The 18,245-nt window shown below is 39.9% G+C and overlaps 1 protein-coding gene across 11 annotated transcripts in view; it reads right to left on the bottom strand.

Annotated features, from left to right (window-relative positions):
* The window catches only part of plce1 (phospholipase C, epsilon 1), an 86,226-nt gene that overhangs the window by 3,977 nt on the left and 64,004 nt on the right, over positions 1 to 18,245 (bottom strand). For 5 of the 11 annotated variants that reach the window (XM_044177940.1, XM_044177947.1, XM_044177944.1 and 2 more), the window contains 24 exons: positions 17,973 to 18,087; positions 17,538 to 17,712; positions 17,318 to 17,440; positions 16,188 to 16,324; positions 15,822 to 16,060; positions 15,491 to 15,552; positions 15,136 to 15,301; positions 14,917 to 15,024; positions 14,324 to 14,440; positions 13,303 to 13,461; positions 12,758 to 12,893; positions 12,441 to 12,482; positions 9,714 to 9,832; positions 9,236 to 9,353; positions 7,543 to 7,680; positions 6,549 to 6,839; positions 5,504 to 5,667; positions 3,738 to 3,999; positions 3,196 to 3,314; positions 2,774 to 2,902; positions 2,462 to 2,659; positions 1,859 to 2,047; positions 1,548 to 1,760; positions 725 to 836 (listed from right to left, as the gene is read on the bottom strand). In XM_044177940.1, the coding sequence (XP_044033875.1) occupies positions 725 to 836; positions 1,548 to 1,760; positions 1,859 to 2,047; positions 2,462 to 2,659; positions 2,774 to 2,902; positions 3,196 to 3,314; positions 3,738 to 3,999; positions 5,504 to 5,667; positions 6,549 to 6,839; positions 7,543 to 7,680; positions 9,236 to 9,353; positions 9,714 to 9,832; positions 12,441 to 12,482; positions 12,758 to 12,893; positions 13,303 to 13,461; positions 14,324 to 14,440; positions 14,917 to 15,024; positions 15,136 to 15,301; positions 15,491 to 15,552; positions 15,822 to 16,060; positions 16,188 to 16,324; positions 17,318 to 17,440; positions 17,538 to 17,712; positions 17,973 to 18,087 (3,631 nt within the window). Of the gene's footprint in view, positions 1 to 635; positions 837 to 1,547; positions 1,761 to 1,858; positions 2,048 to 2,461; positions 2,660 to 2,773; positions 2,903 to 3,195; positions 3,315 to 3,737; positions 4,000 to 5,503; positions 5,668 to 6,548; positions 6,840 to 7,542; positions 7,681 to 9,235; positions 9,354 to 9,713; positions 9,833 to 12,440; positions 12,483 to 12,757; positions 12,894 to 13,302; positions 13,462 to 14,323; positions 14,441 to 14,916; positions 15,025 to 15,135; positions 15,302 to 15,490; positions 15,553 to 15,821; positions 16,061 to 16,187; positions 16,325 to 17,317; positions 17,441 to 17,537; positions 17,713 to 17,972; positions 18,088 to 18,245 lie in introns of all 11 variants that reach the window. The other 6 variants (XM_044177943.1, XM_044177948.1, XM_044177950.1 and 3 more) reach the window with 5 other exon arrangements.

The raw sequence follows: 18,245 nt of genomic DNA, 5'->3' as shown, positions 1-18,245 counted from the left end.
AGTATTTGTCAACTCCCTACACACAGTGTTTGTCCATATTACCCATCTTTTTATCTTTAGCATTTGTTCTACTCAATTTTCACAGATGATTTTACCTCTTTGCTCTGTTAGATCCAACAGAGTTTTAGGGCCACTGCTAGACAAAAAAAACCAAACTGTGATTTCGAGAATAAAGTTGAAATATTTCGAGAAAAAAGTTGTAATATTTCGAGAAGAAATGTCAAAATATTTCGAGAATAAACTTGTAATATTTAAAAAATAAGGCTTCTGAATTAAGCTCATAAGGTTGAGACAATACCTAAAGACAATATATTACATGAACCTAATTCAGACCCCAAAATGGAAAAAAAAAAAGACTGACTATAATTTTTTTCCAGTTGTGAGAGGAAAAGTGAGAGTTTCATGCAATACCAGCACTTCAATAAATCCCCTAAATTTAACCCCCATCCTACTCAATTCTAGTTGAGTCACATGTCACAATCAAAATCAATCCTATACATAACCTGCTGGCATTATTAGTATTGAGAAGTGCAACACACCATGTACTTGTGTATTTCAACTGTAAAAATGAAAAAGGTGAACAGAAAAGAGTGGCCCCTTTTGTGATGTTAGATGTTAGAGACAACATACGGTACCTCTGTTGCCTTTCCATGCATGACAGAGTGTGAGCCTCACTCCTGGAGCTCTGTCAGAGCCACACAGCATGCAGCTCTATCATCCTTACTCTGGGCAGGACCGTCCACTCCGCCGCCAGTCGTCATGCTGCGGCTGCGACTGGTCAGCTTCTTTAGCTCGCTGGCGAAGGAAATTACTTTCTTTTTGTCTTCCCGCCCCATCTGGAAAAAAAGTCATGTTACTGAAACACATAAAGAACAAGACAGAAATGTGCAAGAAGTTTGGCTGACCCAACCATACATTGCATCCTTTTTTTCCATCCATATTGTGTACTCTCTTGCTTCCTTTTATGTACTCCAGAATTAAAGCTTAGAGCTTCAGCGTTCTGTCATATCCCTTTCCTCCCTCATTCTGTCTTAATTATTTAAAAAGAAAAAACTAAACAGAACTTATAAAACACATTTAACCTTTATTCAACGAGGCAGCTCATTTAAACACATTCTTATTTACAAACGTGTCAGCACAAAAGGCCTCCAGTGTAAAAGGATGATTCATAAATAAAATAAATACTGACATACAACGTATAAGAACATTAGAACAAGACAAGCAGACAAAACTTAACACAGCAACAAAGCTCATAAAACAGTTACAAAGAAGGGCGACATGAACAGGTTAAAAGCACATACATGGATTCATTGAGATGTGAATGAACAGCGTGTTAGAGAGTTCTTGCAAACACATACAAAGTTAAAACTTTTAAGATGTTAGTTAAGCAATTTTAAGTCAGTGTCTTACAAAATTACAACAGGAAAGTAAAAAAAAAAAAAGGCAAGTACAGAAACATGCTCAAATGAGTGACATAATGCACATGAAATTAAAAACATGGAAAATAAAATCTAAAAAGTCTCTAGCATCACCATGTTTAGAGCTACCTGCTCTTTGAGTTTAAGAATGAACTTTCCGGTGCCCCGCCAGCGGCTCTGAGCTTGATAGACACACTCGTGATCCAGCAGCACCCGCTGTAGGGGCTTGGCGGTGGAGGACTTCTTAGAGCTGCCGTCCTTGGTCACTTCCTCCATCAGGACGTAGTCACATGGATTGGGGTTACATAGGATACTGTAGGAATACTTGGCCTTTGACAAAGTCTGGCCAAGACAGAGTGCATGAGAGACAAATTAAGCCACTTTAAGGTTAGTATATGCGTCTTGGAAATTTACAGTGGTGTATTCTTGACTCTGCTCACCTGCTGTATGATGTCCTGAGCAGTGCTGTAGCGCGGGGCTTTGATCACAGTGTGAGGCTGTTCTGGTGAAACTTCATGGACCTGGACAAAAAACATATCGTCCTCTCCTCCTCCTCCTCCTGCCCCTTCTCTACCTCCCACAGTCACCTCCTCGTCTCCCTCAAGCACCGTGTTCCTCTCATTTAAATTCTGCAAGAATAAAACCACGCAGTAACAAAAATATGCAGCAGAATCCCAGAGTCTGATGCAAGGAAATGTGTAAAATCTGAGGTTTAACTGAGTTATACAAGACAACCACAAGGGGGAGCCATAGTGTACATGATAGGTTACACATGAAAGTGCTTTTGTGGTAGAAATGATAGGCAGTAGTAATTTAATAACAGGTATAGGGGTTAATAGGTAGAATTAACATAAACACATCGAGATTAAAGTGTTCAACAATCATTCAAACCATTCAACACATACATTGAAAAACTGAATTCAGTTAATACTAATAAACTCAAATAATCATTTTCCTTTTTCATAAAGACACAGGTCCTTGTTGCTGTTAAAATCCACTCTGAGATCAGTTTAAATGTAGGTGTCTGTGCTCTCTGTGTGTACCTCCTCTCTGGTTTTGAGGCAGATCCTCCCCACATATCCCTCCTCGGTGCTCCAGCTGGAGACAAGTCTGACCACCTCCTCCTCGGGGGCTAGAGGACGATGCTGAGCACAGCGCTTCACCTCACTGCGCTCCTTCAACAGAGGAGCCTTCTCCTCGCACAGGAAGTACTCAGACGGGTTTCCTGCAGATGCTACAACCTGTAGGGAAGTGAGAGGAGAAACGCAATATGACAAATGAAAAATCGCTGTCCTCTGCTCAGGCTGCAATCACATTATTCAAGCGTCATAAATCTTTATTTCTAGAGTACTAACGGTGTCCAGCAGCTGTTTGGTGGTCGTCTGTTCTGTGACACAGAACACAGTGAAGGGCTCAGGACCGGGAGCTCCATACACCGTCACCCTGTGCTGCTGCGACGCACATTTCTCCTCTGAACTGAACAGCTGTGTAGAGAGCAGGAGAGGTGTAAGGCGGCAGGTTATCATGAAACACACTGTCATGACATTTCTGCTTCATTAGACAGTCTCTCTTGCTTTCTCCTTAGAGAGCATTATAAAATGGGAAAAAGAGCTGAATTCGAAGTACTGATGTTGCTCACAGTGCCAGCTGTGTTTACATTATTATAAACCGTATCTAAAATATTACAAAAGCCAGTGCCATTATGGATTAAGGATTCAAAGTGTTAAAAGTACAGTTAAGAAACCAAACGTAGCCTGATCCCTGCAGTCAGTCTTACCAGTGATGATGGAGTAGCGCCCCCTGTGGGACCTTCCTCTGTTCTGCGGCTGAAGATAAACAAGCTTGACACTTCGAGAGGTTCATTGTGTTGTGTCCTCAACTGGACGTGTCTGTAACCTGAAACACACATGACAAGAAAATATAATTTTTAAATAAATTTAAGCTACTCTGTACTCTGTCTTACAGAGTAGCTTAAATTTCTGAGTTCCCAGTCCATTTTCACAATTGAAAATGACTTCCGGATGGGAGCCGAAACGTCTTGATTCTGAAAACAGTGTCCAGATGACTACGACTGAAACCTTTTCTACGATGGAACACTCCTGGACGAATGAGGGACTACACCAAACCCCAATTATGTTAATTTATCTATCTATCTATCTATCTATCTATCTATCAAAGCCTTATATGAAGTATTTGAATGATCTATAATATAGACATTTACTGCTGTTTTTCTCATATACTGCTGAATGTTGTTAATCAAGATTTTTTTAACCTCTTTTATCAAAGGTTTTTGATATCTGTTGTGTCTGAATCTCCTACCTGGTTTGAGCGCCTTCAGAGGCAGAGTCCTCTGTGCAGTAGTCTGGGAACTGTTGTTCTCCACGACGGCGAAGCGCAGGAAGCACATCTCTTCAAAGTGCACGGTGAACTGAAAGTGCTCGTTCCACATGGGGTTAAGGGTGTTGCGGTGGATGGGTTTGGTACGGAAGTGGCAGCAGTCGATGGGCATGCCCAGAACATCCACCTCGAGGCATGGACTGCCAGCACTGTTACCGGGACAAACGTTCTGACCGGAGACAATCTGAGAGAGAAAAGGAGACAGAAGAGGTGCGGTGATTAATGAGTAACAATAGTCACACCATGTATGAGCAACACTTGCAGTTAAGATTCTTTTTACACTATCAGCTGTCACTAAATCAAAATTATTTTCAGTTGAAGCTGGCCGGAGAAGCCAAACAACAGTCAGTGAAGTCACTCTGACCTGCCAACAAAGACTCTATTTCATTTTCTTTCAGTTTCTCTCTCTTTTATGTGTGAGATCATCCCTCTGTTTATACTGCTGATTTCATGATGCCTCTGAGAGCATGGGAGCAGATAATCTGAACCTCAAAGATGATCAGGAATGTCGGTAAATAAACAGTTCAAATGACTCAGCAGCGACATTATCAACATTTCAACATTAGTAACATGATTTAGTTGTGTCCTTCCGAACATGAATTCAAACTGTTATTTACTCGGGTACACAAGCAACCACTTCATGTCAACAAATTGTACACCGTTACTTATAATATGCTATTCACTTTTATGCCAACAATAATTTTGTCATGACATGAAATAAACTTTTTTTCCCAATTTGATTTCTAATACAATAATAAGTGTTTACTTCTGAGACTGTAACTTCTCTTGTATTTTCAGCGAGGATGCAAAGAAAATCCACAGTTCACACACACACACACACACACACACACACACACACACACACACACGTGCGCATGTATGTATGTATGTAGATACATACAGACCTTTGAAACCAGATTTAGTGCAGTAACGTTCAGGTTTTCATTGTTCATTTCCAGAAACAATGTGCAATGAGTGATACAAAGTGATGAAAAGCACAAAAGAACAATAAATAGTCAGTGGAGACGTATCACAATGCAAAGCTTTTATGAGGTCCTGTTCTCATTCACTGTTAAATGGAATTAACTGGGTGGCCTTCATGACTGTCAAATAATGAAAGCAAAAACAGATCACTTTACAATAAAACTGTCCAAACACACATTAATGGACCTAATATGAGTACTTAGGAGTGTGTGTTTGAGTGTCCAGTCAATGCAGGTATGCTAATAAAGGATAGAAAACAGGCCAAAGAAAGATTTTAACGCCTTGAGACTTCAGAAACTGCACCATGCAAGTTAGGGTACAAATTCATATCAAATATTCGGGACATTTAAAAAAATAAATAAATAAATAAAAAATCTGTATTTAAAATTTTGTTTTTGTCAAAAATGAGACAATACGCATTTTTTAAAGCCTTACAATAGTATTTGCAAATCAAACACTTGCAAACACAAGTAGCTATGTTATGATTCAAGATTCTTTACCTAAGAGAGTTAGAATACGCAGCACTCCTGAAATTAAAACTGACAGTATAAAAGAGGTAAGACGGAAAGTATACGAATAGGCAGGAAGCTAGAGGCGCGGATCAAAAGCATTGAGGATGAAAGTGCAGAGAACAAACTATTAAGGATGAAGTCTTCCTGACTGATCTTCCATTCTGCTTCATACTGTATGTCATCTTAACTCACAGTGAGGGAGTAGACGGCGGGGCTCATTTTCTCCACATCCCTCTCCATCGGACAGAACTGCTGATAGAGCGGACAGCTGCGGTCCCATAGCACCGCCGGTTTCAGGACGTAGCCACAGCCGCCATTGGCCTCAAACAAAGCTGCGTTCAACTGCATGGGCAGGTCTTTGAAAGAAAGAGAGAGTGAGGGAAGAATCAATATTTGGAGCACAAAAATAGCTATAATTAAAAACCTCAACTCCACCTTGTAGGCATTAGCAAAAGAGGTATTAAAGACAAAAATGAACCAGTTTGGGTATTACATAACTGCAGTGACTTTTGAATTTGTTTTGGTTGTTTGCTCTGATGTAGATCAACCAGACTGAACGAGTGTCCTATAAACAGAACTTGCATGTCTGAGTGCATGTAAGTGTCTTCTTGTACACGACTGGGTGATTGTGTTTTGTAAACTTTGACTCTGAATGAGAAAAAAAAATATTTGAGAAACAGAGACAGAGAAAACATGAGGGGAGGAGTGAACTAAAGAAGAGAAGAAAAGGAAGGGAGTGAGACAAGGATCAAAAGGGAATAAGAGAAAGGAGGACAAGAGATTTTTTTTATGTAATATGCCTTTTAGAGAAAATAACTTCTTCATCTATCAGAGCTCAGACAGTAAACACAGACAACAGAGAACCACTGGAAATGCAGAGATAAAGACAAAACAAAAGAAGACACAAAGTAAGATAGAAAGAAAGCGATGGAAGAGATATAACAAACAGACGCATTAGCTCACCTAGAATTAAAGCCTTCCAGCAAGGCTTTGCAAAGTTGTAAAAAGCGAACATCATCATGCAAAAGAGGCCATGGAGTTGTTTTCTATTGCATTACAAAGAAGGAAGATGATAGAATAGAATAGAATATACTCTGTACTTTTTGGCACTAATTTTATTATTATAAAAAACTTAATGAGTAATGTTTGCCTGTGAGTGACACAAACTGCCAAATTCATAGAAAGTGTTGTTTAAGCTTAACAAAGAGAAAACAGCATCTATGCATGCCGTCCTCACCATCAGTCTGGTAGTTGAGTGCCACCAGCTGGATACCATGCAGCCAGAACAGCAGAGGGTTCGGGTTTGTTGAGTCGATCCTGGTGGCTGCTGGGTACGTCCTGAGCAGCTGGCACACCGTGTGCTGGATCAGCTTCTGAGAGTAACGCCGGCACAAGCGCTTGGCGGCGTTCTCGTTGACGGAGGAGATGTGGTAGCACTTGGGCGTGCGGATGATGGCGCTGAGAGAGGTAGGGGGGTTGAGGACGGGAGACGTCTGCTGCTCCTCCCAGCTCAGTCGCTCTGCGCCACCTAGAGGAAGGACAGAGAGAGACATTTAAAGGTCGTGAAAACCTGTTTTCTCAATCAGCTTCTTACTTTGAGCGATGTGGTCCTACATTAAGACAAAAGACAAAAGCTAGAACAGCTGCATATTAAATCCATATTAAACCAAGTTCTTAGTGCCTTGATAACTCCAGAAACTCATTTTAGAGTAGGAAAACAAACATGGACTTTTAAAATTACAGACTTTCCTGGCAACAATAAGAAGAACGAAGTCAAGATTCAGTTCATCACATCACATTTTGCACAACACAATAGCAAGAACTATATCTACTAAAATCATCTACAGGCTTGCATTCTTTAGTTCACATACAGCCATAACAAATACTCTACACTTCTAAGCTATTATAGCATAGTTTGTTTAGCCTGCTTTGCACTTCAGTGAGTCTTTAGCTGCTTATCCAATCAAAATTCTCCACATTTCTCAAATTTCGTTGCACCCATTTTAATCTACCTTTGAATCTACTTACTGTATATGGATTACCATGTTTAAGTGGGAGTCCTGTATTGGCTTTCTTTTGCTGTTTACACATATATTCAAACACACGTCCTCCCACTCTTCCTCAGTCACATTTATTCTAATTATCTCTGAAACACACATAAAAATGGAACAAAAATACATATATTAATATATCTTCCCAGATAACAATTACCACCCTTAGGCCCTGCATACCTTTCCCAGGCGTGCGGCTCTGGGTCATGACCTCCCCTGTTGTGCTGCAGCGAGCAGGAGCTGTGCCAAATATGGACTTCCTGCTCTTTCCCCGGTCCTTCCCTCTGCCAGAGCCGGCTGGAGACAGTGTGGACAGGCCTGGTTTCCCACACACAAGAGGCAGACAGAACGGAAGAAAATGAACAATAATGCAAAACAGATTGACTGGAGACATCAGTATCTCTCTCAATTGGTTTTCTCAAAATCCAGAAATCATTTTCGCTAAATGCCGTCACTTTCTATCATAATGAGGAAATCGCTCTTCTCCCTCCTAGGCATCACTCCAAGTGCATTTGTTTTAACGAGCACAGAGCTTTAGAGCTAAAAGCACAGATTTTAAGTTATGTATTATTTGCAGAACAATTTTTGTTCTGTAAAGTAGTCCATAAGATAATTTGTAGTATAGAAGCAGACAGCTCCTTCCAATCTTCTTTGTAAAGGTCTTGTTTGTTAATCATAATAAAACTAATGTTGTTAAATTAAATTTATTAATGCAAAAATGCTGCATGTAACACATTTAAATACTCTTAATCTTGAGTTATTTCTTATTTGGAGTCAAATCTCTGTCTCCTTTATAAATATATATCTGAGATGAGAAATGAGTCATGCATTTCCTGACTGGTGAGTATTTTGTAAGATGAGTTAAATGTTTGTAGACACGTTTTTAGAAGTAGCATGTCCATCTGCAAATTCAGACAGCAGACAGCAGTAACCAGTCTGCTGTCTGTCTGAAGTGAGCCACTTGCCACGTCTTCTCTTTCTCAGATCTCTGGTCCATGGAAACCGTAAACAAATAAAATACCAAGTGGAAACACAGGCAGGTTTATAAGGGCAGATGTCATGAAAAAAAAAGAGGACACAAGCAGAGAAGAGGACACTTAAGGAAGGAAAGAGGAGATAAGAGGTTGATATTTAAGGGTGAAAAAGAAATAATTGACATAAATTGTAGCTAGGAATGAAGATAGATACCAATAAAGAAGAAACAGGAGAACATTTATGAGGGTATAGAAAGTAAAGTCAAACATCCTGAACTGCTGAACAGAGAGCATTTTCATGTATTTGAAATTAAACCCATATTCTCATTTTAACACATCAGCTTATAGCAAGACAGTTAAGACTGGAAGAAAGAGGGGGGTGATGTGAGGTCAAATTTGAACCTGGGATACTAACTATATTCAGCCACCAGGACATCCCAAAAACATTTTGGTAATGTACAGTATATAACAGCTCTGCTGCTGTTGTGCTGCTCTGCAACTGAAAACACAATGAAGTAACTATATCTTTCCCATGGGGAGAAAAGGATTCCTCATCTCAGTGGGTGTTCTGTGTGGGAGAGGAATGGAGTGTAACACTGGGCTATTAAATGTCTAGCAATGAAAATTTTTTTAAAAAAAATGGGTAAAGGTTTGACCTCTTAAATAGGACATGGGAGTGGATTTGATAGAAAATAAGGAGATAATGAAAATGATGGCATGTCAGAAGAAATAGACAAGAGGGTGGAAGAAAGATTTTTATACAAAAAATAAATCACTTTGCACTGGGAAAAGAATCAGTACATCCAGTAACACTCAGAAATGTATGTTAAAATGAAAAGTAAAGAATGAGAAAGAACAGTGTGTGTGACAAAGAGACTGTATGATAAAAGATTCTCTACCAGGGAATTTCACAGCCTGGCAGTAGATGATGAGGTCGGACAGCTCCTGGGCAATCTGTCGACTCTCCTTCTTGTTCTGAGGAAGGTAAAACTCCTCGCCCAGCTCCATGTCAAACACCTACATGAGCAGGTCGACACAAGACATGAAAAACATGGTTTTACTTGAAGAGACAGTGATGTGCTGTTGGAGCAGGGGCTGAACTTCATAGATACACGGACAGAAGAGAGTAGGAACATGTTTAACCTCAATGCCAGATTGCTATCAAAATTTCATACTTTTAATCAAAAATATGTTGAAGTAAACAGAAATAAGTATGTTTAGACCAAATTTGCTAAGTCTTTCATGTAATCCACCAGCAAAATAGTCAAGTAAATAAAACCATAATAAATGCCCAGCACTGGCTTGAATTGAAACTTAAGTGATTCAGTATAAACACAACTGCAGCAATTGGGTCAGTTTAATACTGTAGTTCCCTACCTTTCCTTTGCTCTGCGTAGTGCTATCAGACTTCTTCATCCTCTTCGGTATTTCATCAACAGGGTGCTCTTCTTTGTCTGCTGAGCTCTTCCCCTCTGGCTTGTCATCCAGGATGTTATCTATATAGAAAATACAGTGAATTATAGCAGTTCCCAGGTGTTAACAGGTGCACTGTACTGCACATAGCAGAGTGGGTCTGACAGAGCACACATCCTCAGAAAACGTTTCTTGGGCTAATCAAGTGTCAAAAACAGCTAAATGTGTTGCGCAAATTAAATTAGCATGATTTTGAACCATATACAAACTGCAAAAAATATTGATGTAGTGTCATAGAGCTCAGAACATCCAAAATTGGGCAAACAGTGGGTAACCTGGCTGAAACTGACTGCATATTAACACAAACATGCAACACTCATGGTTGAATGTGACAGGTTGAGACACCTGCCAATCAAGCAACCACGTCCCCAGTTACACCTCTCTTCAAGGCTTAATTCTCCTTAAGGACATATTTCTTAATGAATGGAATTCCTGCACACCACCTCCAATCCCAAATTTTTATGTTTAGTTGCATATACATAGTTACTTCATTTAAGTCAGAGCATTGAGTGGCAACTAGCATTAACTGCAGCTTAAAGGTACTTCTGCATTACCTTCAGTATTCAACCATGGTGTTTGCCACTTAGTTTGAAATTAATTGTTTTATGGTTTACACTTTTCTCTTTGTTTTCACGACTAATGCGCTTGACATATACATCTAAATGAACAGGGGATCACAAACATGTTTAATGTGTTTGTTGGTGTGTAACGTCCACATACAATTAATTATAATACCCTACACTGGTTCTACATTTCACTCTGAGATTAGTTATGCCTTTTAGAGGACTACAGGTGGGGGCAATTACAGTATAATTATAAAAGGGAAAAGCAGTTATCTATATCCCTAACTACTTGCAGATCCCATGAGCATATTCCCAAGCCAAACCCCACAAAGCCCCCTCCTCATTGATATTCAAAGCAATGTCTAGGAACTGTAAAAAGGAGCAACAGTAGGGAGTTCTTCCATTTGCTGCCATTCCTCCTACACATTCATCACAGCCAAAAACACAGCTTGAAAATGCAGAAGCTTTTTTATCAAAGAAAACTTGTTTGATTCCTGACATTTGGAATGTCTTTATTTGAAAAGGGTTTGGCAACAGAGTTGACCCTGAGTGTCATCCTGCAGACAGTATCCAGAGAAGTGAGTTGGACCAGACTGTGACTGAAGGATGCTACCGTTAAACAAGAGACAATGGCAACTTGGCTGTTTAGTGCTCAAGTGTTTGCATTTACTGGGCCAACTGATGTAGCAAGCATGTAGGGTAAAACGAAGACAGTTGAGGGTGGAATGTGGTTTATTTAGTTGGAATGTCTTGCTAGCTGATAGGTTAATATTTCACTGAAAAACGGGGTAAGTATGAAAATGGAACCACTCCATGAGGTCTAGGTTAGAGAAATGGTTTTTGAAAGGTCTATGTCCGGTAAGTTCTTTCGACAGGGACAAGCTGAGGGCAGGGATTAGGAGAGAGCAATGCTGGGACTGGGACCGGGACAGGGTAGTTTCCCCTGGTCTGTTGTTTAGTGCGGGGGCAGAGTGGGGCCTGAGAAACCAGATGGCTTTATTTTGTTTCCCTGATGAGCCTGCCCAGCCACTGGCGAGGTCACAGACAAATACAGTATGAAGGGGAGGAAGAAGGGAGGTGATGTGTTTGTGGGAGAAAGAGAAATCAGTGTTGTTAAAACACTGACTAAAATTAATACAATGTATTTTTCTACACACACATCTTATTTTGATGTCATCTATAGTCTTCTAAATAATTAAAAGCAGGACATACTACATCAAACAAGCAGGCCAAACACAAAGACACACACAAATACAACACAAGCTCATGTCACAATATCTTTTTTTTTGTAGCAAGCTGGGAGTTAAGGACACTTGTTGTATTATTGCAATTATATAATGGTAATTAAACAAGTGTACATAATAACAAACACTCCTGAAGTCGCAAAGTTCCATTGTTGGCAATTTAGTAGTGATAAATATGCTTGGATGGCACCCTATTGAGCTTCTAAAACCATTATGAATCAGAGTGATTACAAAGTGGAGTAGTCTTAACTTTTGTGCTGTTGTCAAAATGTCTGAAGAACACATATGGTTGTCCTTATTTTATTGGCTGCAGCAGAGAGTGAGGGAGGATGTCTTGTAACAGAGTTCAAGCCCCTTCGTGTTAGCACATTCATTATATCTCAAACTGTCAAACAACACTATTTCCAGAATACTTTTTACTATCTAAGTTTTTACTGGGTTCCACATATTATACAATATGTAATGGTTTAAATTTGAACTGCTGCTTACCATGCATGATAGAGATCTACGGTACAGCAGAACATAACCTGACGTCAACAAACAACAGAAAGCTAGCAGCTATTCCAGTATGCGGGCACATACAGGTATCAGTTTACAGCAACGATGCAGATCACTAGTGCATGTCTACATACCAGTGTTTCCTCCACAGCAAGTTCATTTGCAACAAGGAACCATCATTTCCTCTTAAAATGGCAGGGGCAAAATCTAAATGTAGCCATTTTAAGATACTAATGAATCAGTGAAAGACCACCAGCAACCACCGCAAAACAAAATTAGATGGAAACGCTGGTATATAGAGAAGCACATCAGAGCCATGCATTTACCTTCCAGGCCATACGAGGCAGTAGAGGCTGTGAGGACATCAGCTAAGTGGAAAACAGGTAAGCAAAAATAGGAAAGGAAGGGAGTAAGAACAGAGTGTCAACATAGAGAGACTTATGTGTTAAAAAAAGAGAGACAGAACAAAGGTGTAAACAGAAACAGATTCAAGGGTTGTTACAACATACGAATCTACATATAATCTATGTGGTATTTTAGCCTGAGAATCCATGGAAATCTTGTAGGTCCTTAAGTTCAGTTGAGTTTTTGTGTTAGTTCTGTGCTTTTGAAGTGTTCTCTTTTTTCAAAATGCTGTTCTTACCATCTGATAAAGACTCATAGTCATAGTCGTACTCGTCTTCTTCTTCTTCCTCTTCCTCATTGGTGTGGTTGCCAGGTGAAGTAACCCCTGGTGACCCATTGATAGCTTGGGCCTGCATGTGGGCCAACTGGTGAGCCTGTGAAAGGGTTAAAATATAAAGAGTAAGTGCGTGTAAAAAACTGTGTGGGAGATGAACTAATATTTACAAAGATATACCTGTTTCTAACATATGATCTATACCTACCCATTACCTGTAAATATACAAGCTCTTATCTGCAGATAATCTATTGTGTGTATATACCGAAGAACATAACGTGTGCTACGCAAACTGAGTGAAAATGGTGTGATGGAGTGTACGTTTGAGCACATTAGCATCTATTATTTATGTGTGATCGCACTCTAATGCACAGTGTTAAATATTGAATGTACTAATGCTACCTAGAAGGCCATTTAAAAGTATGAAATGATTTCGTATGAAATCTAAATTATGTACATGTTTATATATGTGCATATGTGTGGACATGATGTCTTTCTTTCTTCTCAACCTTCTGTTTGAGTATGTCCACAGGCGCCTGGTGTGCTTTGAGCTTCTTGTTCTTGAGGAGGATTCTCCCTCGCAGCTGCAGCGGCGACGGCAGGTGAGGGTCATCGCTGAAGTCACTTTCGAAGAGGAAGCGCGTCACGAGACGTTCCCCAAACACCATCTAATTAATAAATATTCAAACATGATAAGCAGACATCAATACATTGTGTCCATGTGACCAGAATATAATGTTAAGTGAGAGGAGGAGATAAGAATCATAGTGCTTTTATCAACACAAAACATTGCAAATAAACAAACCCATGGTGACATAAGCTGGCCAGAGGCATAGAGCTGGCTGAACATGAAATACTTTTTTTAAAATCAAGCTACTCAGTCTCCAAGGAGGATAAGGATGCTGGGAAGTTTTGTTAGATGAAAGCAAGATGATATTCCATGATGTATATGTCGTGCCCAGATATGTGTGGCCTTGAGTACAGTAAAAAAAGAAGAAGAAAGGGACAGTTGTAGCCTGAAGACTGGAAAAGCAAGCCTCTGGCTGGAGGTGTGCCAGTTCAAATGCCTACAGCAGCTGAGAAAATCTGGGCAAAGAAAATGAATGAGCGAAGTACTAACCGTGCTCAAAAAATGCTGCTATGAGTGCCAGTGAGGAAAACATTCCCATCTGGAAGAGTGTGGTTGTACTAGAAACTAGACTAATTGAAGGTGTAGGTGCATGTAATTCCCTAAACATAAAGCATGGTATTGCTGAATATATTGATGAATATAAAGCATGTATGCTTATATAAACTATCTATGAAGTTTTAGTGTTCAGTCTTGCTCTTGGATTTAAACAAAGATGGAGGCGGTTTCCCTATGAAACTCTACTTGTGCAGATTTAGAGGCCACTTTGAGGCCACCTTAAAATGCTTAAAAAGGAGTACTATGGGAAGTGCAATGTGACTGAAAAGGAGTTTCAAATTTTATCTGATGTGTGACATTCTTCATATACACAAATGACAAAAGACTCTCTGTGTCTCCGTTACCTTGAAGATTTCAGCCATCTTGCGTTGCTGTGGGAGGGAGCAGTGGTTCTCTATGGACAGGACGACGGGCATGTCAGAATTGACAAATGCAGACCTGTTAATCGCTTCCACCACATCCTGGAGGATCATTGGAGAGATTACATTCTTAGAAACAGCACTCCAAGTCAAATAAAAGTCAATAAAACTCTGTGGAAACCAGTGCTGATTAGATTTACTTAAAACAGCCCTCACATCAAATAAAATACAGGTGTTTGGGGGCTCTGATTAGTCCATCTCCGATTACATAAAATAAATAGTATTGCTATGGCCCTCAAAAGTAACCAGCTGGTGAAGTGAGGTCTGTTGATGTGTGTTCTAAAAATTCACATTTGTTTGGTTTACTGAACCAACAGAATTTCTGCCTGGACTACTTTTGTCAAAATAAATACATCATACAGCAGTACAATTGTGTTTGGCGATATGGCCCTGTGGTGGAAACTTCTGCCAAGTCCATGCAATGAGGCATGGGAGCGGAAAGCAAGAAGAGCCAGTGATTGATTGTTTTTTCCATAAATGTCATTCACATCTCTGAATTATTCATATACATTTCTAACCTTAAAGGGTATCTTAGTGGTGAGTGTGTGCCCATGATAAATAACTGGCATGCCATCATCTCCATCCCAACAGTCCAACTCCACGCTCCTACAGCCTTGCAGCAGCACCTGGTGAAAAATGATGTTCAACGATCAGACAGGAACATATAAAATAGGAGTTATGGGTCCAAAAAATCCCTTACAATACTGTGTAAAAAATTAGGTGGATGGCTCACTTACCTGACTGTAAAGCTCAACGGAGGACTCTCCTTTGAGCTGGTGTCCAGTCAGATAGGTGTTATGAGAAGACTCAATGTAGTAGTAGGACAGAGGGTACTGCAGCTCTTCTGGGTTCATCTGGGATTCCTCAATACGAGAAGCAAAGTTCTCCTTATCCATCAGGAACCTGGTGGATGGAAGATGTTTATCAAAATGTCGTACTACAGAAACATGCCTTCCAGAGTTCATTGCCGAGGGAAATTCTGTTTCTTACAGTATGTAATGTAGTTTTATTAATCCAGTATATACTTTTATTGTCTTTCAGTGCTGACATGAGTATGCAATGTATTTTTAATTATTAAAATTTTTACTATACCTTGCAAAGCCTTCAAATGACATCCAACCCATTTGTCTCATGGTTGATGAGGGCTCAAATCTCTGCAAAAGAAAAGCAAACAACTATTAATTATCATTAATGATCAGCAGTCCCTTTTCCTTACTTGTGTCTCAGGTTTGTTTCATCCTTATTCTATCCATTCATCTGGTAAATTCACAAATCTATATCAGGCATTTTCTCATACTTCTCTCTATCTTTAACTACAGTATATGGCCTCTGTCTCCACCATCTCTCCATCCAGTTCATGTTAAATATATATTTTAAGTGCTTGCATTAGTTCATCAGTCCCTTCATCCCTTCAGGCTCACACCTGTATAATGCTGAGAATCTCATCGTAGCTCAGGTGTTCTCTCTGACAGTTGACTAGGAAGTCGTTGAGCTGAGGGATAGCCAATCCCAAGACACCTAGTGATGCGTTCTCCACTCCTGTCCCGTTGGTCACAATGCTGGCTGCTGCAATGGCGTCTGAGATCTGCTTCTGGTTGTCAGACATCTGCTGCCTTGTCCGGATAAACAGGCCAAGATCAGAACCATTGCGGGTTAGTAAGTCTGGGGAGGAGAGGAAGAGGTTAGGTGAGATGGAGGGTGAAAGAAAAAGAGGAATAATGTGGTATCTGCGCACATGTTTTTGACTGCTAACAATATATGAATTAATGTAACTGTTTGTTCTTTTTACCGAGGTCTGGCTGTAGCCCTGTGTCTTTGTCGTCTATCCTGAGGTTGGTGTAGAGAGGAGCAGACTCTGGACTTGATCGACTGCAGGGGACAGCAAAGGTGTCAAACAGCTCCTTCAGGTCCTTCCTGCTTCGGATACTGTAGAGGAAACAACACATAGCAGAATTTAGGTGAAGACTAAATAAAGGTGATCTTGTTTTGACTTCAGGGCGCTTGAACTTTGGATCAGTTTACCCAATTTCAAATACATTCAATAGCATCTAAATTTCTTTTAAAGGCCAAATGAAAAGTCATATTTATAGACTAACATATATAGAATAACAAATATCCTCCATATGTTGTAATATTTTGTTTTCCTGTCACATGAGGCATCATTTGTTTATATTATTTTTGCTGTGCCTTATATGAGTTCTTCTCAATGTTCTTGATAATGAACAATTACCCAATGGACAGGCGGACAAATGATCAGATGGCTAAATATAATACATCTCAGGAACCATCTTTGGAAAATAAGCAGGATTTTTGAGAGGCTGCTGAAGTATTGTACTTCCATTTTTTCTGCATGGCTTTATCTGAGCAAGTGTGGAATTTAAGAGGAAACTGCTGGGCAGCAGATGAGAGGACACACTACAATTTAAGAAGGAGTAGGAGGACTGGTATGAGAATAATCCATTGCTTATCAAAGCAAAACATTGTTTCCTTTCATTTGACAGGGGAAAGTATTATAGAAGCTAAATATTATACAGACAAGAATCCTTGAAAAGGCATGATAACCTCAAGAAGCATTTGTTGAATTCGATTTATCATACTGTCTTCAGTTGCTATTGATAAGAACACAACAATTACACATCAAGAGGGAGTGATATGGCAAAAATGCTGAACAGAACATATACAACATACATATATCACTGCTTCAGGCCATTACTGAATTTCGGATGATAACATATAACCAGAAAATGTTTGATCCACATTTTAGTTTGGCAAGATAAAACATATTTATCAAACGTTTAAAGTTTCATATTAAGCTTGCCAAGCTGGTATGTGGATCTCTGCTTTGGGGACAGTATCTTACATGGCTGTTACTACAGTGCATGAAAAACAGGATCTAGTAGAATCATTTTTGGTATCTACCTGAATGACTTGAAGAGTTCAACAAACTCAATGAAGCTCATCGTGCTGTCAGAAATCATGAGATTCTGGAAGCCTTTGAAACACCCTTTACCTCGACCGTGCCACGACCTGCTACTCCATGCCCTACAACCCACAAAGAAAAGACAAAATATCTCAACTTGAATGAAAAAGGAAGTAAAATGTTCACACCTCCAGTCTTCGTATAGAGTATAGTACATACCCTGGCTGTGACTTGGCAGTTCCTGAGAGGATCGGAGAAGATTGCGGGCGGGACTGGTTGGACCCTGCCATGCTGGAGGAAGATGAGGAGGAGGAAGAAGAAGCTAGCAATCCAGGGCTTTTAGATGAGAGGGAGAATGGTCCAGGGAAGCTGTCCTCTATGGAGGCAAAGAGGACTGAGGGTAAATAAAAAAAAGACAGTATCATAGGAAATGATCTGTTAAGATCTTAATGACGTGTGAAGATTGTTTTATTCTTTAAATTCGGTTTTGTGTAGTGTTTTGGGTTATGGAAATATAAGACCTTTGCTTGGTTTCCCAAACAAAGTCCAAGCAATCTGATCTGGCCAAGTAACTTCTACAATATTCATGAATGTAATAATCTAGCTGCATCCGAGCGTGGCATACATCTACAGATTTTGGATTCTTAATGTCACCTGGATCTTCTTGGTCGATGCTGTCAGACTCCGGCCCGTTTCGATACAGTCCTTCTTTACAGCTCCGTGTTTTCCTGGAAACCATCTCGTCATCCGTGACATCCCCACTGTCTCCCTGTGTTGGGTGTGTAAACACACATGCTATGTTAAAACATTTTTCCTGCTCTTCAGTATTAGAAACTACATCTGTGTGAGTTGGTAGGCGTAACTCCCTCTATCCTAAATGCAGATTGGCCTGAGGTGAAAGATCACAAGTATACCTGCAGGTTAACT

Source organism: Siniperca chuatsi, linkage group LG20 (assembly GCF_020085105.1).
Source record: "Siniperca chuatsi isolate FFG_IHB_CAS linkage group LG20, ASM2008510v1, whole genome shotgun sequence".
NCBI lineage: Eukaryota > Metazoa > Chordata > Actinopteri > Centrarchiformes > Sinipercidae > Siniperca > Siniperca chuatsi.
The sequence above is the reverse complement of the archived record's forward strand: the minus strand, read 5'-3'. Positions and strand labels throughout refer to the sequence as shown.